At 36.8% G+C, this 27,021-nt stretch overlaps 1 protein-coding gene across 2 annotated transcripts; it reads right to left on the bottom strand.

Moving 5' to 3' along the window:
• Positions 1–1,023: 1,023 nt before the first annotated feature.
• On the bottom strand, positions 1,024–25,251 carry LOC130241071 (RING finger protein 148). 2 transcript variants are annotated; one of them, XM_056472790.1, is made up of 7 exons: positions 24,758–25,251; positions 16,455–16,699; positions 16,262–16,333; positions 10,635–10,717; positions 9,526–9,613; positions 9,294–9,441; positions 1,024–6,235 (listed from the first exon to the last, which is right to left on the bottom strand). In XM_056472790.1, exons 1-7 carry the CDS (start codon positions 25,197–25,199, stop codon positions 6,135–6,137), a joined length of 1,179 nt encoding a protein of 392 aa, XP_056328765.1. In that variant the 5' UTR covers positions 25,200–25,251; the 3' UTR covers positions 1,024–6,134. The 2 variants fall into 2 exon arrangements, with proteins under 2 accessions (XP_056328765.1, XP_056328764.1); XM_056472789.1 differs by having other exon boundaries at positions 1,024–6,238.
• Positions 25,252–27,021: the final 1,770 nt, after the last annotated feature.

The raw sequence follows: 27,021 nt of genomic DNA on the forward strand, positions 1-27,021 counted from the left end.
GGGAAATATGTATTTTTTAGCTTTTTAGCATTGAAGCAACACAATAAAAATTTGCGTAATGTAAAACTTGGAATATACCTCAGGTAAATTAGAAAGCTTCATATTTGAGATACTCATTCAACAATTAAAGCAGGAAGTCATATTTGGAAATGTTACATTTTCTCACTGTTTGTTTCATTTGGTTACAGTTAACTAATGGTAGATTTAGTTCACTTCTGTTTAGAATAAGATCATATGGAGAGGTGTGTTTGTCAGAGTGGTGCTGTTGGTTTATACACTGACCAGTTCAAAAACTGCAGCTGAGCTTTTATAAAAGTGCCAGTTTTCATATGTATTGATGTTTGTTTGAATACATTTTATAATGATAATGGTGGGCTGCGATGTCAAGCAAAGATTAAATTAGGTGCAATGATTATACGTGAGGCAGATGGCCTGGTGAAATCTCCCATTTTGTCATTAGCTGAGGTAGTCTTAGCATAGTTTGCAGTGATCATTATGCAAGGATCATTATAGAAATAGACTTGGAGTGAGAGAATACCACAACGCTTCGGCTTTCAAAAAAATCCACTCCAAACTCTGTTTTTTTACACTTCCATTAAGAAATTTAAACCAAATAAGTTATATATGTTATAATGTTTTTATTAAGATCCTAAAGAATCATATTAACTTCTGTAAAATGGGTATCCAATGTTACTTTTAATATTTATCATCACTCTGTGCTCCTGAGTTAGTCCTTTAGGATGTAACACACTGTTCGCATTCTCTGTGAAATAAAAGCTAATTCATGTTCTGTCCCGAGCTTTGAGATGTGCTAAAGTAAGTGCAGTGGCCTAATAGGAGTCAGGATTTCAGTGTATGTTTCATTTTAGTGTTTAAAAGTGAAAGTTCTGTCATCATTTACTCACCATTCTTGTATGATTTTTTTAGATGAATCCTGGTGTCCAGAACCCCTAGATTTGGTGCTTCAAAAACCACACAAAGCAATGAAGATATTAATCAGCATACAATGCAACAATCAGTAAATGTGATTGCAAAAATATATATATATATTTGAGTTTTCTGAGCAAATCTTCAAAGCCGTCACATTACAGTACAACAGTAATAAACATATAACTATTGTAGTGTTTCACAGAGCTTCATACTGCATAAAGTATTTAGTTACAGCAGGATCATTTGTTTCATTTAAACATATTGGTTGATCAACCTGCAAATTGATTAGCATGGTGTAAAAATACAAACATCATTTCCCCTATTGATACTAAAGTACAAGTATAATACCAATTATAGATCACAGGTGCTTTCTCTCTAAAATAGTTTGCCATATGGTTTAAACTCCATTATTACAAGAACAGTTTTACATCAATTTAACAGTTTCCTAGATCTATTGTTTCGTCACGTCATCATGAAAGCCTTTTGCAGCCAATTTTGAGCAACTGGAGCATCTGAGCTGAGCGCCTGCTCTCGTTTTGCTCCCACATCAGTTTAACAATTTCCTGGATCAATTGTTTCAATAAACATGAACATTAAACCTTGACACTGTATAAAAATTAAATGATCAATTAGTCCTGACAGCACATGTTTTTAGGTCATAAGTTAATCATGTAAGTTATGCAAACTGTTTAAGGTCAGTTTAAGTTCAATGAACTCAAAAGGTTAATTTGATTATGCTTAAAAATTTAAGGCAACCAGGATTTTTTTTTTCCAGTGCACTTAACATTATTTGTAGAAAATCTGGCATCCAATAATCACAATCTTTATGCTTGCAATAATAAAAAGAATAACCCAAAATCCCAGCTTTTAAATTCTGTCCATTCAAACCTTTTTTGACAATCTATAACAGGGATGGGCAAACTCGATCCTGGAGGGCCGGTGTCCCTGCATAGTTTTGCACCAACCCTAATCAAACACACCTGCTTGTTGCTTTCTAGTGATCTTGAAGACACTAATTAGGGTGTTCAGGTGTGTTTGATTAGTCTTGGAGCAAAACTCTGCAGGGACACCGGCCCTCGAGGATCGAGTTTGCCCATGCCTGATCTATAATGTGCCTTGAAAGATCGATGAAGCTGCTTTTGTGAACTTCAATTCTGCTGATTAAAAAAAAAACAATACAACCTATTTAAATCAAATTTCATGTAATCACTCAATTGTTTTGACTGCATGTTAATAAACAGCTTGTAAATAATGCCTAAATACATCACTTTTACCTCAGAAAAGCCATTAAATGTCCATGAGCACTACAACATGATATTGGGAAATAGGACTGTCTTAACTTCCGCTTCATGTCAACTTTAAGCATTAAAGTATTACATTTATTAGTTTAATTATAATTAATTTATTAAAATATTATTTAGATTTTGCTGACTGTCGCTTTAAATTCAAATAAGATTGTGCTGCCAGATCTCTTTTCAAAAGAAGGCGGAACTACAAACGCCAATGCATCAGCATAACGGCAGATTAAAAAAAAGGGACTAATGTTATTTCTGAAAATGAAAAAGAAAGTGGCTCAGAAGAAGGTCATCTATGGAGACTGCTGTATTCATTTGTGCATCCTAAAACTCCACATTTATAATGCCTCTTAGTCTCTGACAGGAGGTTTGTTTGAGCTGACCAGCACTAGCCTGTGAGATCTGCTGTTTGCAGGCGCAGGACCCGGAGGAGTAGTGAAGAGACACTAAATCAACTAAACCTAAACATTATTTGATGTAAAACATTGCTTTTCTCTGAAAAAAAATTAAGAACATTGTCTTTTTTTTAATATATTGTTTGTGTATATAACATATTTAATTTTATTAATATAGAATGTTTTACGAGCATTTATTCTTATCCAATAAGAGCATATTTAGATAGTCTAATCTTATTTTTGTTAATGTTTTCATATTTATTTAAATATTATATAGTTTATATAAAGTTTGGTTAATATATGAACGTGTAAAAAATAAATAAATTAGTGATTAAACCATGTAACACGTGTCATCCTTGTCATCACAGACTCTGACCAATGAGAATATAGTGTGTTGTCATGAAAGCCTTTCGCAGCCAATTTTGAGCAACTGCAGCATCTGACCTGAGCGCCTGCTCTCGTTTTGCTCCCATGGTAAATTATCGGACAAATTGTCTAACCAGAATGCATTGCTTTTATTTTTAGGTGGCAGCCGATTCTTGCGACGCTGTGTGAAGTCGAACAAGCCTACCATCTTTTGCAGGTACGGTTTGAAAACTTTAATGGCGGATGGCTGCTTCTCAATCAGGGCTATCTATGCTGATAAAGGACAGATCATCACTAATGGGTGGAGCTTTTTCAGGGCTGTCTATGCTAACGAGGGACAGATTGTCACTAATGGGCGGGGCTTTCCCCCTCTGATGAAGTAAAGTTTATTTCTAAACTAATTATGAGAGGATCACATGCTTATTATTGTCTACGGCTGGTCCCGCATAAGCTTACAATTGATTCACCAATCAGATGATTCCTAACCCACTATAATTATCCAGAGTTTCTTATCTTAGCATCTTCGTCTTGAAGAACACCCCCCTCACCCATCCCTACACCCCCTCTTTTCTAGATGGGCGAAACTGTGACCTAGAGATTAGCACTGTTGCCTCACAGTAAGAATGTCACTGGTTAAAGTTCCTACTAAACCAGTCGACAGTTTGCTCGTTCTCCACGTACTCGCGTGGGTTTTCCCCGCGTTCTCCGATTTCCTCTCACAGTCCAAATAACACGCAACCTAAGTAAATTGAACATCCTAAAATGCATCGTACTCAAGCTTTTAGCAAGCCGCATATCTCTCCTTAGCCATCCCTATATCTGTCATTAGCCAAAAATAAGTCAGGGGAGTTCATCGAGATCTACCTGAGCTCAAACTACCCTTTCGCCCTGCTAACGAGAGGGGGCCCAGGGCACGAGGATCTCATAAGCTCAGGGCTCTCTCCTGGGACAGGATGACAAACAAGCTTATTACCAATCATCAGCTAAGGGTGAACTCTTGAAATGTGCAAATGGAGAATGTCAGACAAAGTGTTGATTATGAAAATTTGAATTAATTCATTTTCACCATTAGAGGTTGTATTCACACAATGTTGCCACACAACTGTGCTTAAACCCCTTATAAAACTGATTTTAGCAAAATAGGTGCCTTTTAAAACTGATTCACAATAAATAATTCTGCAATTATTGTTAGTCTGTCACACTTTAAAGGGCACATAGTTTACTTTTTTTAAGATTTAATATTAATATTATGGTTCTTCTGAGTGTGCCAGTTTAGGTTCAGTTTAAAACGGTTAAAAAGTGTCATTTTGGGGGCGTGTACACAGCTCGCTGTTTTAGGGGTGAGTTGCTTCACATGAAAATTAGTTTCGACTTCCCCCTCAACGCAACAAAGGGGCGGAGCCAAGAGCTCCCCTGCTCTGTGTTTGCAACAGACAGGCAGACAGAGAGAAGCAACATGAGTGAGAGGACAAGCATTCAGCCTTACATGTACGAGTCGGACACAGACCAAGCAGAGAGTACCAAATCATTTGTGTCTTTGTAAAGTTTTACAGCCAACTGTGTGCTAGTTTATAGTTCCGAGCGTGTACACCGAGACTAATAACCACGCACACTGAATTAACTTTGACTGAGGCACCAGAGCTGCGACACAGCACACTCAGACACGCACATTCAGATGTTATTTAGAATGAAACTATTCAGATGGCGCTCTGTGGCGCGGCGGGAACATGAAGTGTCCCGAATTGTTGCTGGGCGCTGCGGACAGCTGCCGACTTGAAGCGCCGTTATGTGTACCCTGATAAAAACCTATGTTTAGAATTCTAAAATGCATGGCACTGCGCGTCTCAGAGCGCCGTCTCTGATGTGCGACCTGCAGGCAAGTTCGTTAATTTATAAGGGAGGCGCACGTGAGGTAATGTGCTCGCACTTTCCAGCTGCACCTAGTTAAGATCACAGGGAGCTTCTGTGACCGCGAGAAATGCAAACGGCTTAAGTTTAAGGTAGACGCAATGAAAAGTACACATGTTTGCAAACCTACCTAAAGGTACAAACAATAACTCCGATTAGAGCGATAATGTAGTGAATGTTGATCTTGTGTTGAGCCCAATGAGCCTTACATCTAAAAATAGAGCAAGGGTGTTCCTTTAGTGACATCGCTTTGACTCACACGCTGAAAATGGCGGACGTGAAACGACTGAGGATATGGTGATGCGCCTGTCAATCAATATTGGTGGGCGGGGGGACAGCTCTCCTATGTCAAGTTGCGGTCGCTCTGAAAACCGCTCCACTTGGTCCACTGTTTTTATGTTGTTAAATTGAAAAAAAAAGGACTGGGTGTGTTTATATCACCCCAAATGACGCTCTATACACTATACATACACACATGTCTGTCCAAACAGCTTGAAAAGTAGAATTTTCATCTATAGGTGCCCTTTAAAGTCAGGCATGATATCAACATTTCTTATTTTTAAATGTATATAGTAGTGCTTGTTATAAATCATGTTTCTATGCACTTCATTATTTTGTAAAAAGTAATTTAGCCCTCATATTTTTAACTAAATACTATAACCTTCCCTGTTCCATTGAGACTTATGGTCACGTGGAATGCCTGTGTGGTGGGGCTATCAGGGCATGTGTCATTCTACCCTGCCTTTGCAGGAAGCAGTGTTTTGAATATGATACAATTTCATCTGTAAAACTTAGCTCCTCGTCATCATGGGGCATCTGAAAACATTCTGCTTCAGAGGGAGCTCAGCTGACTGTGACTCCTCCACAACCAAGTTCAAAATAGCATTCAAATCATCCTTCATTTTGTTAGCAACTTGTTAACTTGTTGTGAGCAACCATCTTCAAATGACCCAATCAGTTCCCAAAGAACAAAAACATGCGCTGCCCTATGTTTTTCCTCAAATCAAAAACCATTTCAATTCAATGTATGTCAAGATAGGGGAAAAGGACAATCTTAACTTCTATTTCATGATGACTTTAAACATCCCAATTTTGTTTTTCCTATTTTTCATCCTTTTAAATGTCCTTCTGTTTCATAGAAGTTGCTGTTTGAGATATTCAGATGTCAAAATATGTAAATATTCAAAAATGTAATATGTCACAGTTTAATATTTAAGTTGTTGGTTGATGTTCTGATGCTCTATATTATCACTGGGTCTTCTTCAAATCCTGGGTTATCATATATATGTTGTGTTTGATTGTCCAGGTTGCAGCACACAGGGTCTGATGTATGTCCAGCTGCTGCTGTCAATAAAATAAAAACAAAAAAGTTTAAGCATGAGCCATCCTTAAACACCAAAGCAAGTACAGATTATTCCAGCATAACAATTATAGGATGACAAAGTCTTATTTCACACTTTGTGAAGTTTATTTATAAACTAATTTCGAGAGGCTGACGTGCTTATGATTGAACACAGCTGGTCATTCATTAACCAATTCATGATTCACCAATCAGATGATTCCTAAGTCACTATAAATACCCTAAGTTATATATCACAGCCATATTGGTTTTGAAGAATCCCCTCTTCCACCCCCACTCCTCCTCCTTTCCTAGATGGGTGACATGGCTAGTGGTTAGCACTGTTGCCTCACAGCAAGAATGTCACTGGTTCTAGACCTTACCAAGCAAACCAACGTTTCTGTGCGGAGTTAACACATTCTCCCCGTGTTCACGTGGGTTACCACCCACGGCCCAAAAACTTGCAACTTAAGTTAATTGACTAATCCAAATCTGCACCATAGACATGCTCCTGGTAAGTAGTTATCTCTTAAGAGCAATCACTATATGTTCATTAGCTACTACGGAAGGGGAGTTTCGAGATCTACCTGAGCTCAATCTCCCCTCTCGCCCTGCAATGGGAGGGAGCCCTGGGCACGAGGATCTTATGAGCTCAGGGTTCTCTCCCAGGACAGCATGCCAAACATGCTTTATAATCAATCTTCAGCTAAAGTGTGAACTCTTGAACTAGGCTACATCTGAATATGTTGTTGTTAATAATTTATCTAATATAACATTTACATTTCATTATTATTATTTTATTTTTTACTAGATGTGTGTGGAGTTTGGGTCAGTGTACACAATACTCAAAATGACATTAAAAAACATGTCTAAAATGCTAATTGATTCAATGTCAAAACATTGATGTCTAATTTACATCCACACATTGATGCCCTTTTGACAATAAAAATAATGAGTGATATAATATAAGAAGGGCGACACGGTGGTACAGTGGGTAGCGCTGTCGCCTCACAGCAAGAAGGTCGCTGGTTCGAGTCCCGGCTGGGTCAGTTGGCATTTCTGTGAGGAGTTGGCATGTTCTTTGTGTGGGTTTCCTCATGTGTGTGCATATGAGAGAGTATAGATGCTTCATAGTGCTGGATTGCAGCTGGAAAGGCATCCGCTGCGTAAAACATATGCCGGAGTAGTTGGCGGTTCATTCCGCTGTGGCGACCTCTGATAAATCAGAAACTGAGCCGAAGAACAATGAATGAATGAATTGCTTAACCTAAAAGCTTTAATCACAAACATACGCTGTACTGTGTATCCCCAAAACTACCTTGATGACTTAACAGCATCAAATTGACATATAACATTGGTGTCAAAACACACATCAAAAATCAAATACAAGACAGTCCTGTAATTGATTTTTAATGTGTTGTTGATGCCAATGTTGGATGTAATTTTGACATCTAGGAAGTACATTGACATCAAATTTATTTGACATTAAAATGTGTACTGAAATGTGATTTGTTGTTCTTCCTTAAAGTGATTTCACTATAGGGTATATGCAGAAGTATGCAGGACGTTTGATTTGTCAGTAACCTGGGTCAAGCACTTCCAGTGAACTGCATGCCATTACAAAATAAGGTCTGCTTTCTTTAAAAATCTGTGATCTCCACTGGCTGAGTGATATCCGATATAAAGTGGGTCTCTGATTATACAAGAAGCACTGCATTAAATTACATTTTCCCCGCTAAGTCTTTAAAATATGAACATTTATTATACCTCAATATAATATATATATATATATATATATATATATATATATATATATATATATATATATATATATATATATATATATATATATATATATATATATATATATATATATATATAATACCTCAACTATATGAATGCCAAAGTCTATTTAACTGATTATATTTTAATTACATCATCAATGCTATAAAAAGAACCGTATACAAAGGAAAAAAGTCACATTAACCATTCACCGGAAGTTTATCAGTATGGGAAGAAACACTACCCTATTCTGATCCTCAAGTGGTTCCAAACCTTAACCTTTCTTGTTAACACAAAAGAAGATATTTTGAAGAAAGTTGAAAACCTGTAACCATTAACATCCATTGTAGTGGCACACGTTTCGTGCACATCTATCAGGCCCATAGCCAGACTGGTAAAAGGGGTGGGGTTTTTTTTCTCATTATGCACCTTTTCAATAATGAGGTTTAACCATACTCCATTTAGTGACATTTTAAGCAATATTTTTAGATGGATTAGCTTGTCAGAGGGTCAATTTTGGATGTACCAAAAATATTTTCCAATGACCATTTCATTGGTCATTTTTTTCTTTCATGAATAAGGTTCAAAATTTAGAATAAAAGTTAGGCTACTTTTAAAATGTTTTTTCTAATTAACAATAGGTCACTGGCGAAAGTTGACTTCATTTATATCATATTCTGTGTGGTCTTAAAACCTTTGATGGGATATTTGCACAATGTATGATGGCATAGCAGTTACAATAGGACAAATGAGAAAATAGTGACAAAAATGATGGACCATTGGCAAATTCTGGACCTGTCAGTAGGGGTTAGGTCTTTCGAACCACCCGAAAATTTTGCTTACCTAATTCACCTGTACTTTGGACTTGTGGGGGAAACCGGAGCACCCAAAGGAAACTCACGCAAACACGAGGAAACATGTAAACTCCACACAGAAATGCCAACTGGCCCAGCCAGGGCTCGAATCAGCGACCTTCTTGCTGTGAGGCGATTGTGCTACGCACTGTGCCACTGTGCTGCCCCTTCTAATTAAATTATCATCACAAATGAATCATGCTTAACTGGCTCTTACATGCACAGTAGGATAAACAGATACTATAAAAATAAATGGTTACGGGTTTATACCATTCTTCAAAATATCTTCTTTTGTGTCCAACAGAAGAAGGAAAGTAAAACATTAAGGGTAAGTAAACAGTTTTGGGGGAATTATCACTATAATACCCACAACATGAAGGAACAATTTTAAGCAACAAATGATTTTGTTTTAGACTTTACTTACTTTCTTCAGTTTGGATGTTTGATTGTAATGTGTTGCGTTGATCTGCTGATGTTGTTATTGTAGCTAAACAGAAAGTGTTATTTGATGAAGAAGAAGAAGATGATGATGAAGATGATGATGAAGGCTGGTCATAGCTTTCCTCCTCAATCTAAACATATAAAGAAACGAAGGACCCATGTTAGTTAGAAAATATCACTCATGACTAAATCTGCTGATCTGCTTGCAAACTAACCATGGATTTGAGGATGTTATATTTGCACATGGGACAGGTGGGGTGTTCTAAAAGCCATGGCTCAATACATTTCTTATGGTATAAATGCCTAGAAAACAAGAGAGAGAGTTAATTATATTCTTATTTAAAGCAAACTTAAATATAATGCATATAGTACTATAAACACTATAGAATACACAAGACATTAAACTAAATAGTTTTGAATGGGGAAAAATGTAATTTAATAATAAGTGTAATAAGGACTAGTGAGGTCAATATAGTGAAAGAAGCCTCCCCTTTAAATAAAGGAGACAGTCATTGATCGCTATATGATTCTCTGGGGGAGGGGCTTTGTCCAGACCACAGTCTCTCTGTATGTTATGAACCCTCTGGGGTCGGCAAAAGTGGGGGAATCTCAGCGAATGCTTGCCTCACAGACATGAGAAATATATCCACATAAAGCTTAAAATCTCTACTTTTAAATGAACCAACTACACTTGAAAACAAACGTTCTCTGTCTCCGTAATCTGTATGAAACGAACGTGAGGTAGTCTAAAGTGTGTCCCATCTGACCAATTCCCGCCTCCGCCATTCAAATGCAAATCACATGACAGCAACCAATTGACCGTGCTCAAACTTGCAAACAAACAGGTCGTTGTCATTTTGGGAGAAGATTTGCGTCAGGAATAAATTGGAAAATATTTCAGAAGACTGGCGTGAACAGACATGGCCTCATTCAGAGAATGATATTGTCACACGTAACGTATTAATACTTAAAGTAGTTAAATAGTTTGATTGGCATGATGACGTCTGATAATGTCCTCCAGCAACAGCCATAAAGGATGTTGGTCAATCTAAAAATAATGTAGTTTTTTTCCATGATTCTAATGTTTAGAAACAAATTTAAGAGTCGTTGTTATATTTCATTTGTGATTCCAAATATGAAATTTAATTGATGTCAAACAGTTCTGTAGAATTTGATGTTTTCCCATTCAAAGAGATGAGAAGATTTTCAAAGATGGCTGCCAAGTGAAATTACTTGAATTAAAGGGATTTTAATTTACCTCTGTAAATAACAACCTGTAACATAAAATGCTTAACAGAAATTATATGTTGACTGCATACTGCACCTGCAGGGTAATACTGTGACCTGTTCACCACGTTGGTATGAGTCAGTGCACACCACACAGCCAGTGTCATCTGAATCAACCTCCTATAAAACACACAGACATTGTGCTTTTAATTCAGAATTCACCTTTAAAACTTACTTAAGCTTAAATGCTCTCTTAAAGCTATAGTTCGCCTACCAATTTTTCTTAAATCAGCCATTAATTACCCTTCAGGTCATCCATAATATACATCACTTTCTTCAGTAGAATACTGAAGTAGATTTTAAGCTGAAATTCAAAAGCAAATAGGGGCTTTTGCACCTGAGGATCTTTTTCATAGTACTATTGGCAGAATTAATTCATTGGTTCAGCTTAAAATCTACCAATTTTTCAGTCTGTTTGGACCAGAGGAAGTTGGGGTGGTTTTTATTTTTCTTTATTTAATAGCATCAGCTTTTAACTGAAGGAAATTACCTCCTATTTCAGAGTAGGGTCTCACCCAGCACAACATAAATTACCAGTGACAGTATGAATGTCTGGACCTCTGCCTTGTCTTTTTTTGCGGTGGAATAAAAATGTTTTAGTCGTGTGAACCAACAATACATCAGTGGCTGCTGTTGACTATTTAAATATAGTGGGTTTGTTATCTTGAGTTGCAAATGTAATGATGCAGGTATACGCTTATGTCACACGGCTAACATTTTAAAACACGAAAGCGAGGCTGCGGTGGGAAACCCAGAAGTATAGGATCAGCACTTTAAACATTGCAACAACATGCTGTGGACTAAAAACCTTGAGCTGTTGCCATGATTTCATAATGCAGATGTAGTGTAAACATTAATATCATTCAGTAAGTTTAATTTAAACAAGTAAAAGCATATTAGGCATCAAATTAAATCACAATCTCTTTAAGAGTAATACACTTAAGTGTCCTCCTAGGTCTTCAGTTCATGGCACCAGGTAAACACCGTGGGTACGCTTTCCTGCTTCAGCCTATGTAACCCGGTGAGCTGTCTGTAATAGTGTTGTCCCAGTACTGACATTTTAAAAACGTCCATTTCCCCCTAACAAGTACCGCTGAGCGCGTTCATTAGCACTCAACAGAAATGACTGTGATTGGGAGTGAAGGTCATCAGTTCACCAAGTATTAACACAGATACAGGGACAATAGAGCGTTTTAAAGCCGTGAAGATCAGTCGATTCATCAGCAAATAGCTTGTCTGTGTTTGCACTCTGTAAACAATGGTGAGTTCAATGAATTGATAACCTCCATGGCCAATCACAGTCATTTCTGTTGAGCACTGGTGAATACTATGGCAAATCAGCGCTGTTTAAGAACGCGCTGAACAGAGCGTAAATGTTAGCGGGAAATTGACATTTTTTAAAATAAATTTCAGTACTGAAATTCAGTATTGTGACAAGTCTAATTAAGTAATTAAGAATTTAAGAAGTATTAAGTAATTAAGAAATTAAGTATTGTGACAAAAATCAGTTCATTAACTTGAGTTTGTTTAATGGCATCTAAAACATGTGTTTGGGAAAGAAAACGTTAGCTAACTAGTGCCATTTCCCTTAACTTAGCTGAAAATTAGGTTTGACATCCCTTTTTATTTTTACTATCCATTCAGAAAGGACCTTCGGGTCACTCGAAAAGTAGCGAAATGATAAATTTGTGTCACTTTCTCTTTGCTGATAAGATTTACAGCAACGTTCCTGTGTGACTCAGATGATACTTCCGGGTTTCATCCTACCGCAGCCTCGATTTCGCTTTTGAAATAGACCAAGTGATATCAGTCTATTGGCACTGATAGTGATGATTCTCTCAGACCAATCAATGTTCAGCAGTGTGTATACGTTACATGGCTAGCTCTGAAACTCACCTGAGGTGGTACTAAAAGTACTAAGTATGGAACGCAGTGGAAAAGCCCTTAAAAGTGATCTGTACTGAACCAAACCACACTGTACCATGAAGTCGAAAAGATTACTTGAGGGATGTTTTTGCCTCAAGCGAAATGATCTTTTTTTCTAGTTACATTTTTTTAAAGTGCACAGAGGATGTAATTGAGGTGAATACTTTGTTTTCTGCCTGGTGCAAATTTGCCTTTATTGACATTGTATCCTTGTAGCATTGATTTGTAATATACTTGCACAATAAACCCTTGTGACTACCCTTTCGTTATGTTGGGGGCTGTTTTTGCCCCATTGACTTCCATTATAACCACTTTTTATATTGCAAAGCCTTGACATCATATAATCTTCTATTCTTGCTTGTTGCAGGTTTTCCCTGTTGGAAAGAGGTACAATACCCTGCTGGATGCAAATTAATTATGTTTCAAATGTGGACATTCCACTGAGATTGCCCTACTCTGTGAGTACAGTCTTTATGATTGCCAAAGCAGGTTCTAAATCCAATAGTATCTGGATGCAGCCTTTATGATGCAAGCTGAGATTGCATCACTTAGCAATGCAATGTCAGACACAATGCACTTAATGGAGCGAATGACGTCACTGTGAGTAGTAGGGTTAAGGGTGGGGTTAGGTGAACCCGTTAAAAAGCATTGGATGCAGCTCAGATTGCACTGCACCGAGTCTGCAGTTAGACCCCTCAGCTTTCCTCAGCTATCCTCAGCTTTTGATATGGTGAATCATCAGATTCTACTGTCCCCCCTCTCCTCAATGAGAATTATATAAACCCCACTCTGCTGGTTGGAGTCTTACTTCACTGGCAGATCATTCAGGGTTGTCTGGAGAGAAGAGGTATCCAAAGCTCATCAGCTAGTCACTGGAGTACCTAAGGGATCTGTTCTTGGTCCCCTTCTGTTTGTTATTTACACCACATCACTGGGAACCATCATGCAATCATATGGTTTCTTTTATCGTTGTTATGTTGATGACACACATCTTTCATTTCATCCTGATGACTCGATGGTAGCTGCAAGAATCTTGCACTGCCTGGAGGATATCTTGACATGGATGAAAGACTATTACCAATAGCTTAATCTGGTAAAAGCTGAACTTCTCGCTTGTCCTTCATCTACTATTACCCGATGTAATTCAGAATCTTGTGGTAATCCTGGATGATTATCTGTCTTTCAGAGAGCACAACGCTAACACAGCTCAATAATGGAGGTGTGCACTTTTCAACATCAGAAAAATCAAACCCTTATTAACAGATCATGCGTCACATATTTTAGTGCAAGCTATTGTCATTTCAAGTCTGGACCACAGCAGCCTGTACCCTTGTACCCCTAAACCTCAATGATCTAGAATGCTCCAGCTTGTCTGGTCTTCAATAAAACCCAAGAGAGCCCATGTAACAGCTTTCTTATCTCTGCATTGGTTACCAGTAGAGGCTGGTATCAAGATCAAGTTCATTGATGCTTACTTACAGGACAGCCGCTGGCACAGCACCCTCCTGCCTCCATCTGCTCCTGGAGGGGATGTAGACCTTCAGGCAAGAGGGGGCTGTGCCCGTGGCAGGAGCCTCCAGTTGGGGAGTGAGCGCCACCTTGTGGTATCATCACAGATAGGCTATAATCACTTTCCAAAACCTTTTCATTCAATGTTCCACACTGGTGGAATGATCTTCCCATTCCCACACAGACTGCAGATTCACTAGTATTATTCAAACGACAAATAAAAACCCATCTCTTTCGGAACCACAGCCCTGTGAACAAAACCAGGACCACCTCCTCTTCCTCCCACCACAACACACAATTCTGAGTGTTTCTCTGAGTGTGCCTGAGTGTGAGTGGGCTTGACAAACCACCAATTTTTTCAATTAACCTCCCCCATCTAAACTCTATTTTCTGAGCACAAACAGTGTCCTTGTGTGATGGAGGCCAGCTAGTGAAGTGCTGTGAAGGTAAAACCTCAGTCCTCTGACCTCTAAAAGGTGCTCTAGTGACAGATGCTAGAGACCGTGGTCTTTAGCCTCCTTGTTAAAGCAACCGACTCCCATGTGGAAAGTCACTGGTTCAATCCCAGCTCGGAGCGGGTTGGGTGGTGTAGGAGCATCTGGTTATATTGGTGCCGTGACCCGGATGGGAGTGAGGTTAAGGGGGGTGAGTGTAATGGAGGCTAGCTAGTGAAGTGCTGTGCAGACGAAACATCAGTCCTCTGACCTGTAAAGAGTTCTCTAGCAACAGACGCTAGAGGCCATGATCTTTAGCCTACTTGTTAGAGCAGCTGACTCCTATACGAAAAGTCACCGGTTCCATCCCAGCTCGGAGAGGGTTGGGTGGTGTAGGAGCAACAGGGTTATATTGGTGCCGTGACCCAGATGGGAGTGAGGATAAGGGGGTGAGTGTAATGAAGGCCAGCTAGTGTTGGTTTCAGTTTGTTTCATTAATAGTTTTGTTAGTTATAGCTTTTTTTATTTTAGGAACATATTTCCATTTTGTTTTTATATAATTAGTTACATATTTTTCTAAATTCAGGATAATTTCAAGTGTCTGTAAGTCATGATAGAGGACAAAAAAACAAGGCTAAAACAAGGCTAAATTTGGGCTGTCAGTAAAAATCTATAGATGTCTAAGAATAGGCCAAAACTAACTTCAACTAAACAGAAATTAATGACTACACATATAAACTCTGTCTAATCTGTCTATTTGACGACTAGTGTAGTTTTGGGCTATTCTTAAATGTCTATTAGATTTTCACTGACAGCCCAAGATTAGCCTTGTTTTACCCAAGCTGTCTATGTTTAGATGTCCATTAGACTTCTAGTAAACACAAAAATTGTTTGCTGGGTGTTGATAGCGAATAACCAGAGCTCACCACCCTAAATACTTCTTAACTTCTGTTTCAAGCCGACTTTAAGAGGTCTCGTCTGTTTTACTATAAAAGCGCCTATTACAGGTACTTCTCTAAACAGCCACAAGTCAAATCATACATGTTAATAATTTTTTTCATTATTAATTTTGCAGGGTGGCACGGTGGTGCAGTGGGTAGCACTGTCGCCTCACACCAAGAAGGTCACTGGTGTGAGCCTCGCCTGTGTCACTTGGCATTTCTGTGTGGAGTTTGCATGTTCTCCCAATGTTCACGTGGGTTTCCTTCGGGTGCTCCAGTTCCCCCACAAGTCCAAAGACATGCGCTATAGGTCAATTGGATACGCTAAATTGTCCGTAGTGTGACTGAGAGTGTATGGGTGTCACATTGTGACTGAGAGTGTATGGGTTGCATACACCAGTGATGGGTTGCAGCTGGAAGGGCATCTGCTTTGTAAAACATATGCTGGATAAGTTGGCGGTTCATTCTGCTGTGGCGACCCCTGATTAATAAAGGGATTAAGCCGAAAAGAAAATAAATGAATTATTAATTTTGCTAATTATTATTTAATTTAATTTTAAATTTAATTTAATTTTAAACAATCACTTTTGGTGATTGTTGTTAGTTTCAGTTACTTTTAATTTTCATTTATTGAGCTTTTTTTATATATTAATTTTATTTCAGTTAAGATGTTTTCTGACTAATAGCTTTTTGTTTACTAAAATAACTTTTCACCCATGACAGCACCCATTTTACGAATCACTAAGAATCAGCTAAAGGATAAGTTATCGTTATCTGAATAAATAAAGCAAGCTTTCATTTTTTGGAGAGCTGTTTCTTTGTTCTTTTATTATTATTTTGTAATGGCAGTATACCGGGTCACTTGTCCGCAGAGTCCGCACTTGTAGCTTTCCAATTGCCTTTTCAGTCTCTCTTTTTATCTCCATCTGCACAGAAATGAATGACAGAACAGAATAAGAATTAAAATATCACTTATGAGATTACTGTAGAATATAAGACAAATATTTAATGTTATATTAGACCATAAACGTTTGGGTGAACTTTTACCTGTTGCCTACGAAGTTGTCGGTTTATGTACATGCGCTTCATAAACAGGAATGCAAAGTAGAACATCGTGACGGCTGTTATTCCAATGAAAGTGAAAGACAGCACATATGCCCATGTACCCTTCCACACGCCAGTTGGAGTGGCTACATTAATCGTCATATTAACATCTAAACCGTTGTTGATCAGGTTAGCAATCTCTGTGCCTAAAATATTGCCAATATTGATAGCAACTAGATCATCAGCACCTGTTGAAATAAAATAGAATATTAGCCATGATTGCTAAGCTGATTTTTAGAAGAACATCATTTAATTATGTGACGTGTAGATGCACAGTTGAAGTCAGAATTATTAGCCCCCCTTTTAATTTATTTTATTTTTAAATATTTCCCAAATTATGTTTTACAGAGCAAGGAAATTTTCACAGTATGTCTGGTAATATTTTTTCTTATAGAGAAAGTCTTATTTGTTTTATTTCGGCTAGAATGAAAGACATTTTTTTTAAAAACTATTTTAAGGTCAATATTATTAGCCCCTTCAAGCTATATTTTTTCAATAGTCTACAGCAGTGTTTCCCAACCCTTTTCCTGGAGGCACACCAACAGTACATATTTTGGATGTCTCCCTTACCTGACTAATTAACTTCAGGTTTTGGAGTCTCTTCTTATGTTCTAATTAGGTGATTCAGGTGTGTTTGATTAGGGAGACATTGAAAATGTGTACTGTTGGTGTGCCTTCAGGAACAGGGTTGGGAAACACTGGTCTACAGAACACACCATCATTATACAATAACTTGCTTAATTACCCTAACCTGCCTAGTTAACCTAATTAACCTAGTTAAGCCTTAAAATGTCACTTTAAGCTGTCTAAAAGTGTGTTGGAAAATATCTAGTTTAATATTATTTACTGTCAACATGGCAAAGATAAAATAAATAAAAATAAATAAGCTGTAGAACGAAACGATACAAAAAAAGTTTCATACCAGCAGCCATTAGATATTTAAATAAGGCATAGACTAAAGCAGAGGTATTTCGGTGACCTGTATATTTTAGATCGTTTTAAACATTTATTGGGGGGGGGGGGGGGGGGGGGGGGTGGACACTTGAAGTGATTATTAATTTATACTTTTATAAGTGTTTTTATGTTTTATGTCCTAATGTTTATTTGTTGTTGTTACTGTGTGAGTTCCTTTGTGTGGCACTGTTGTGAGATGAGGACTCTTGACTGCAAACCAAATCTACCTTCGGGTATAAATAAAGTAACCTAACCTAACCTAACCTAAATCAGTTATTAGAAATGAGTTATTAAAACTATTATGTTTAGAAATGTGTTAAAAAAAAATCTTCTCTCCGGTAAACAGAAATTGGGGGAAAAAATAAACAGGGGCCTAATAATTAGTTAATAATTTTAGTTGTAAATAAGACTTCAACTGTATATATTGCTACATTGAATTTTCATCAGCAAGGCAATTTGGGTCATATTTACAACTAAAATGCATTGATATGTCAAAGCTGATTCATTTTATTTCATTGTTTAAAAAACGTGATGTAAACTTAAAATACTGTTGTTCAATTTTCAAAAAGAAGTGGCCATGAGACTAGTTAACAGCTCATTACAAAACCACGTTATGCAAATTTCACAAAAGTCAGGAAAATCAGGTTTGGTGCAACACGTTATGGAACAAGTTTACAGTGAGTCATAAAATACGTTCTGATTGTCTCAGGTAAAACCCAACTCACATAAAGTTTTACTGGGCCATAAGCATATTAAACAATAAACAGTCAAGGTTAAAATTCTGACTTTAAATGCTTTCATAACAAAACCTGATCAACAGTTTTGGACATTTTTTAAATATTGCCAAATTATATGTATTTAAAAAGAAATGATGCCTCTGAAATGTAAAAAGCAGGTTATTTTAGTGGTCTATTTTATGGTTTTACTTCACAAACCTATGAGTACGGCATACGAATGTTTCCACAAAACCCAGAGTAACTAATAGCCACAAAAAATTCTGCCGTTCAACATAATAGTTTCTCAGATCCACCACATCTGCATTTACATGACTAAACAAAAAGCTTTTCTTTTGCATTTTGCTCTGACAACAAAAATCTGCAATGACGTATTGTTGTGTACCTGGCTGTATATGTTATCAGCGAAGAGAAAGTGATACAAATTTATCATTTCACTGCCTTCAAGTGACCTGAAGGTCTGTTCTGAATGGAGAGTTAAAATATAAAGAGATGTCAGACCTTTCAGCTAAGTTTGACCTCACATTTTAGATGCCATTTATCAAACTTAAGTTAATGATTCGATTATATTATATTATATTATATTATATTATATTATATTATATTATATTATATTATATTATATTATATTATATTATATTATATTATATTATATTATATCACCATACTAGACATGTTACGATACTGAATTTCGGCACTGAATTTTTAAAAACCGTTCAATGCACTTTACCGATGTTTACCGAGTGCAAACACAGAGCGATCTGCTGATGACTCGACTGATCTTCGCGGCTTTAAAATGCTCCAGTGTCTGTGTATTTGTGTTTGCACTTGGTGAAAAGTGATGAACTGATGACCATCACGGCCAATCACAGTCATTTCTGTTGAGCACTGGTGAATACTACGGCTAATCACCGGTGTTTACGAAAAAGGCAAGGTGAGGATCCAAACGCAGGATTTAACTTTATTTATTAACAAAAGCAGAACAAAACAGGGAACACATGGGCATCTTGGGAGCAACAAAAACAACAAAAGGAAAACACAAACTGGATTTTACTGTATAGTGCAGGGAAGCAGTCAGGCTAAATAGAATAACGAGACGAGAGGTGGAGACAATAAATAACTAAGGAGAAAACTGGGTAACTAAGGAGACAGCGTGTGACAAAAAGAACCACAAAACAGAAATAAACACAGAAACGTAACTATTTCATATTTTGTCAGTTTAGTAGCTAATATGTATGAATTTATACGAGTTCAGTCGTATGAAAATGGATGATTTTTAAAAGGAGACATGGCACCAAACCCCGCCCCTTAACACCACCATCAATAGGAGATGATATTTTAAATATCATATCAAATATTATACTATATCAAAAAGTTACGATTTATAAGTAGGTGTCTGATGCATATGAAAAGGACAAATTTGTGAAATCCTAAAAAGTCCCTAGAAATTGTGGTTTACAATAAGTTTCTAACAGCAAAGGGCAGTTGTTAGTGTTCTCAGTAGCTATGTTTCCATATTTTTTATGCACATTTTTTTTATATTGTATTAAAAAATTGCTTAATGGAAAAGCCAAGATGTGCATCAATAAGTAGGATAAACTTTTTATTTGATAAGAAAAAATGAGCATAAACTATGATGGAAACACATTTAGTAATCAAATTCCAGCACATGCATCTAAAACGTCATGTGATTTTGTTTTAACAGATCATATGATAACAAAAATAGGTGCGATGAGATGACATTAATGGACAAACTAGCAAACTGACCGCATTGTTAAACATCTGAAATGTTGTTTTGGTCATTTTAAAATGCCTTAGCAAAGACTGTCATCGAAGTGGTTCAGTATTGTTACAGAACAGTCTTGAGCGTCTGCATTGAAAAAGAAGTCAAGTTTTATCTTCATCTTCTGAGGAGCAAGTCATTTAAAAGGTCCACAATTTTTCTTTTTGATATTTGGCAGCAGTTTATCAGGAGGTGATTTTTTTGTTTTAGATGACTTTGAAACAGTGCTTTATTTGCAGAATGTTTTATGTGATATTCTGATTTTGCACATACAATGGGGGTAACAAGTATTGAACACGTCATGTTTTTTTCCCTGGAATAATATTTTTAAAGGAGCTGTTACCATGGGGTTAACCCAGGTTTTGGCAAAAGCCCAAACAATACAAACAGAACAATTATATGAAACAAAAAACTCTAAAAAATGAGTTATATGTAATAACACACACACACACACACACACACACACACACACACACACTCGTCTAGCAAATCTGATATTTATTTTGTATTTTGACTGAAGCAGCTAATATTCGTTTACAATGAGGAAGAGCGAGTGTTGCCGAAGAACTACTTAGAGGTTTTGGCTGCTGTCTGGGCTTTCACTGCCTTTCTACACCTCCCTTTCTTCATGTGTTCATTATTTTTTCCCTGTGTCATTTTATTTTATTACACAGAACTTCATTTGTAAACGAATTAGTTTTGTATGCTTTGCGTATATGGATTTTTTTTTTTGGCTAATACTAACATCCAGTGAAAACTTCGTCAATACTCATTTGCATGTTCAATATTCATTTCCCCCCACTGTATGTCTAATTTGCATCTTTGGATGGAAACATAGTCACTTACTGACTGTAAACGAAAGCTTGATGTGGCTTATTGCTTTTATAATACAGTTACATTGTATACATAATACAATATATACACATAGACTCAATGCTGATAGTGGAATGGTTGCAAAGCAGCACAATCACAGGTATGTTTGTAAATTCACTTGCAATATATTCGAACACAGCTCAACCAATCAGAATAACTATTTAATTTCACTTGTTTTTACTGACAAAGTGGCAATAGAAGCATAAAATATTTTGAATTTTGGGTATAGTTAACGAATATAACCTTTATTTAGCATTACTATCAGTACTTGTTATCAGATTATGGTGGCCGGGAAATGCAAAACAACATTACAAACTGTTAAACACTAAAATACTATGTATTCTTCACATTCAGTAATATGGATTCTGAAATATCTTGCCAAAATATCTGCGGACAAAATAAAAATAAAAATTCTTAAAATGTCTAACATTAAAAAAAAAACGTATTCCCTCTCAATTAAAGTTTTAACAAATGTAACTATCAAGTCTATTTACCAATATGCTTTAATTATCTTCCTTACAGTAAATATTTGTTTTTATGTTTTTTTTTAATGTTTAAACTGGGACCTTAGAAAAGCATTTAGCCTTGTGTAAATCTGCAATTTCATTCATAGTAGTCTTAAAAGGTCTTAAATTTGACTGTAGAAACCCTGCCCTAACATTTATGTTTGGCTGTAGCCCTGTTATAGGCTAAAATATTTACATTTTATGTAAAGTTATGTCAGTCATTTAACAACACATTTGCATGTTCATAGATAGTCACATGTAGGCATGGGACGATAACCACTTTCAAGGTTTACCGCGGTTTGGAAAAGTCAAGGTTTTAAAACTGACTAAATTTTCTGCTATACTGTTCCTAAAGTATATGTAAGATTTTTTTAGTTTTTTTTTTATTCAGCATCTCCAGAAGAAAAGATATCCATAGATGTCATTTTAAATCTTAAAGAAGTCTGTGCATTTGAAACAAATGAAGAGAGCAGAAAATATTTTAAATGTTTTTCAAATAAAATATATTGCATTCGAGGGGGAAATAAGTTTTTGTTTATTCCCCAGACATTTAAAAAGAATATTTTGAAACTGTGATATTTTTATCCAAGGTTATCATACTTTCAGAATCTTATACGGGCCCATGCCTAGTCACATGATTTTTTAGTGTTCATTTGTGTTAATGATTTTGTTTTATCAATTATTTATTTATGTTTTACATCTGAATGATTGAATATCTTCATAACTATTTACAAAAACCTCATGTAGTTCCTTTACAAAATCCCAATTTGATCCACCCTGATGTAATCTAAAGTTTAATACAATGTATTTGTTGTTGATAACACAAAAATAAAGACAATAGATTGTCTTTCTGAATGTAATTAAGATCAGTTTTAGTGACAAAGTATTCTATAATTGGCGGCACGGTGGCTCTATGGTTAGCCTTGGAATTTCCTTTAAGATTTTTTTTATGCACTGGTAATAAAATATAAAAACATAGCCATTGAGAAGGGGCGACACAGTGGCTTATTGGATAGCACCGTCGTCTCACAGCAAGAAGGTCGCTGGTTCTAGTCTCGGCTGGGTCGGTTTGCATTTCTTTATGAAATTTGCATCTTCTCTGCGTGTTCGCATGGGTTTCCTCCGGGTGTTTGGGTTTCCCCACAGTCCAAAGACATGCACTTTAGGTAAACTGAATAAACTAAATTATCCATAGTGTATGACTGTGTTTGAATGAGTGTGTATGAATGTTTCTCAGTACTGGGTCGCAGCTGGAAGGGCATCCGCTGTGTAAAACATATTGAACTTAAATGTTAACAAATTTTTCATTATGTAATTTGTAATCAGTTTTAAAACACAATTTCTAAATAACCTACCCAGTCTGATTTTGTGGAAGTGAAGGACCAAAACGCAAAGAAATATTTTTATTCTTAGTCCCTTAATTCAGTCCTTTAACCTCACAGTCCTGAAAATAAAGGGATTTTTATCAGGGATTCCATAAAAGAGCTATTTTTGGTTCCCCAAAGAATCTTTCCGTGAACCGTTTTCTTAGTGTGAAGAACATACAGTCAACCCTGAAAATATTCATAACCCATAAATTCTTACTTAAAATTACTTTTATTCAACCAGCATTTTTGGACCAGAAAATAACACAGACTTCTCCCAAAAGGTAAAAAGACAATGTACAAGACACAACATTGTGGAAAAAATATATATTTCTCAGCTTTTATTTACAGTGCATCGAGAAAGTATTCATAGTGCTTCACTTTTTCCAAATGTTTTTATTGTTACAGTATTATTCCAAAATGGATTAAATTCATTTATCTCCTCAAAATTCTACACACAATACCCCATAATGACAATATGAAAAAAAAATATTTTTTGAAATTGTAGCAAATTTATTAAAAATAAAAAACCTGAAAAATCACATGTACAGAAGTATTCACAGCCTTTGCTCAATACTTTGTTGATGTACCTTTGGCAGCAATTACAGCCTCAAGCCTTTTTGAATATGATGCCACAAGCTTGGCACACCTGTCTTTGGGAATTTTTGCCTATTTTTCTTTGAAGAACTTCTCAAGCTCTATCAGATTGGATGGGAAGGGACGGTGTACAGTCATCCTCAGATCTCTCCAGAGATGTTCAATAGGATTTAGGTCTGGGCTCTGGCTGGTCCACTCAAGGACATTCACAGAGTTGTTGTGAAGCCACTCCATTGATATGTTGGCAGTGTGCTTTGGGTCATTGTCCTGCAGGAAGATGAACCGTCACCCCCAGTCTGAGGTATGAGCTTCTCCTCTGATCACTTAGCTTAGATGGCCGGCCAGCTCTAGAAAGAGTCCTGGTGGTTCCAAACATCTTCCACTTACGGATGGTGGAGGCCACTGTGCTCATTGAAACTTTCAGAGCAGCAGACATTTTTCTGTAACCTTTCCCAGCCTTGTGCCTCGAAACAATCCTGTCTCGAAAGTCTACGGACAATTCCTTTGTCTTCATACTTGGTTTGTGCTTTGACATGCACTGTCAACCCTGGGACCTTATATAGACAGGTGTATGCCTTTTCAAATCATGTCCAATCAACTGAATTTACCACAGGTGAACTCATATTAAGCCTCTGAAACATCTTAAGAATAATCAGTGGAAACAGAATGTACCAGAGCTCAATTTAGAGCTTCACGGCAAAGGCTGTGAATACTTTTGTACATGTGATTTTTCAGGCTTTTTATTTTTAATAAATTTGCTACAATTTCAAAAAATCTTTTTTTTCATATTGTCATTATGGGATATTGTGTGTAGAATGTTGAGGAAATAAATGAATTTAATCCATTTTGGAAAAAGGCTGCAATAATAAAAAGTGTGGAAAAACTGAAGCGCTATGAATACTTTCTGGATGCACTGTACTTTTGAACTAAAACTTTAAGTCTGAATATTTTCCATGGGTATGAATAATTTCGGGCTTGACTGTATATGTAATTCATGAGGTGAATACAACTAGTATTCTGGCGCCTAAAGTAAGGTGACACCAGCATTGATGTGAAAAAAATTCACTTTGTTTCTCACTTTAAGAATTTAAGTCTTGAGAAAATTTGGATTGGATGCATTTTGAATCTTCAGCCAAAACTTCATCTCTCCTGTTCCGTTCTTTACAACAATGGCGACAGTTCAGTTTTGCTAACACATGTTTTGTGAGAGAACGTGATCACCTGACATTTTACAACACAATTGAGGAAGACACTGGAAGGAACTGAAGGAACTGTTTAGCATTTATATTAGCTCAACTACCTAAACGCATTATGGAGTTGTTTTCTTGTCACAAACAGCCGCTGTGTGCAATTAAGACATTCCAGAACTCAAATTATTTCTAAAGTTGATTCAAAACAAATTAACTTGTTTTGTCAAGTAAAGAAAGCTTCATACCTGAATACATCATAAGTACAACATCATTGCCTGTCCCGTCCTCATTGTAAATAACCACAGCAGAGGCTCCTTCTCGCTGGGCCGCATTGATCTTCTTTGTGTAGGAACATTTTCCAGTTTTTATCAGGGCAATCCATGGCTGGTGACTTGCAGTGAAAGTAGTGTTCTTCGAGCATGCCAGAGGATCTGAATTTGGAAGCACTGTTAACCCAGAAGCTGACATCAACGGTGAGTTTATTCCAAACTTACCACATTCACACATACTGATCACCGTTTCATTAGATACTCTGTCGAAGTAACTTAAGCCAACATCTGCAGTCCAGTAAAAAAAGGTGGCAGCAGCAGCTGACAGCTGGAAGCAGCACTGGAAAGCTATTACTGTCAGCCAAATACATGAACAGCCATGTTCAGCAGTTGCTCTAAACCCCAACTTCAATTTCATCGCTTCAGGCAAACACTCAATCGTCCGTAATCAGATGCCTACTAGGTGGTTTTTTACATTAGGTGAAGTGTTCTTATCACAGTGGACCTTGGACATTGGTTATGTACATTATAGTTCATTTGAAAGGGTTGGGCTTTGGTATTCAGGAAACTTCTGCTACTTTAATCCATCTGTAGAACAACTGTGTCATTGTTTTACCACTGCTTCACATCTGCTTCATTTTTATAAGTCTATGGCTTGATACATCAGCGTATTTTGATATTTCGCTTTTGATCTCATTTAGGATAATGAATATGCGCAGAAGGTTTCAGCCCTCTGTGTTGGAACATTGGCCATACTAGTTTTCCATTACATTTGTAATGTTTGTGGGATAAAATGATCTGGCAATGACGTAAGCAAAATAATCTCGTCACAAAGAAAATCAAGATTATTTTGCTTAACCCATTGGCAGATTATTTTGCCTGTTTTAGGAAAAACTCACTTAATTTAAGCATATTATTTCTTAAAACAAGAAATTAATTTTTGGCTTGTCAAGAAAATGCTTCTTGATTTAAGAATTTTTAGATATTTGGAATATAAAGTCTACTTAAGTATTAAATGATTAAAAAACACCAAATTTTACATTCAAAATTAATGATTCTCTATATCTTTTCAGTTTTAAATAGGCAATTAATACAATATTTAATTTTAATATTTCTAAATTTTTCAGTTTTTATTTGAAATGTGTGATTTGGTATGGGGTGACGCAGTGGCGCAGTAGGTAGTGCTGCCGCCCCACAGCAAGAGGTTGCTGGTTCGAGCCTCGGCTGGGTCAGTTGGCGTTTCTGTGTGGAGTTTGCATGTTCTCCCTGCGTTCATGTGGGTTTCCTCCGGGTGCTCCGGTTTCCCCCACAGTCCAAAGACATGTGATACAGGTGAATTGGGTAAGCTAAATTGTCTGTAGTGTATGAGTGTGTATGGATGTTTCCCAGAGATGGGTTTCAGCTGGAAGTGCATCAGCTGCGTAAAGCATATGCTGGATAAATTGGCGGTTCATTCCGCTGTGGTGACCCCAGATTAATAAAAAGGGACAAAGCCAAAAAGAGAATGAACTAATGATTTGGTTTGGCTCGTTTCCACTGTGTGCTACAGTTTGGTACTGTAGGGTTGTCAGAAGTATTGAGTTCGGTACCAATCAGCACTGAAACAGCCGATACTGATCTCCAGCCCCTACTCCCTATTTCCCATGTTAGATTGGACTGTGATCATCGATTTTAAGATTAAACATGAAGTAACCATTCATTGATTTTCTTTTGGCATAGTCTCTATTTCAGGGGTCACCACAGCGGAATAAACCGCCAACTATTCCGGTATATGTTTTATGTAGTGGACTCCCTTCCAGCCACAACCCAGTACTGGGAAACACCAATACACACTCATTCACACACAGTCATACACTACAGGCAATTTAGTTTATTCAATTCACATATGCTGCATGTTTTTGGACTGTTGGGGAAATCGGAGCATCTGGAGGAAACCAACATGGGAAGAACATACAAACTTCACACAGAAATACCAACTGGCCCAGCCGGGACTCAAACCAGTGACCTTCTTGCTGTGAGACAACAGTGCTGACCACCGAGCAACCGTGCTGCCTTGAAGTAATCATGATTATTCAAACTTAGAGAAAAGAGATATTAAAAAATATTTTAACAGTAGTAATGTCACCAATATAACCACTTGTTTTACTTGCTAAACTGAAGTTTCTTATTAGAATATGTAATATGTCTGTTAGCTTACTTCTAGAATCGTAGTGATATATAAAATGACAATGACATGAAAT

This window comes from Danio aesculapii, chromosome 14, assembly GCF_903798145.1.
Source record: "Danio aesculapii chromosome 14, fDanAes4.1, whole genome shotgun sequence".
Taxonomy (NCBI): domain Eukaryota; kingdom Metazoa; phylum Chordata; class Actinopteri; order Cypriniformes; family Danionidae; genus Danio; species Danio aesculapii.

Bases quoted from the DNA above. Each gene is read 5' to 3' on its own strand.
- LOC130241071 (XM_056472789.1), bottom strand. From the start codon at position 25,199: ATGAAATTGAAGTTGGGGTTTAGAGCAACTGCTGAACATGGCTGTTCA. The intron at 9,614-10,634 runs GTGCAGTATGCA...CTTGTTTTCTAG, and splicing joins GTCACAGTATTACCCTGCAG to GCATTTATACCATAAGAAAT. The intron at 6,239-9,293 runs GTAAGTAAAGTC...TTTTATTGACAG, and splicing joins AAACATCCAAACTGAAGAAA to CAGCAGCTGGACATACATCA.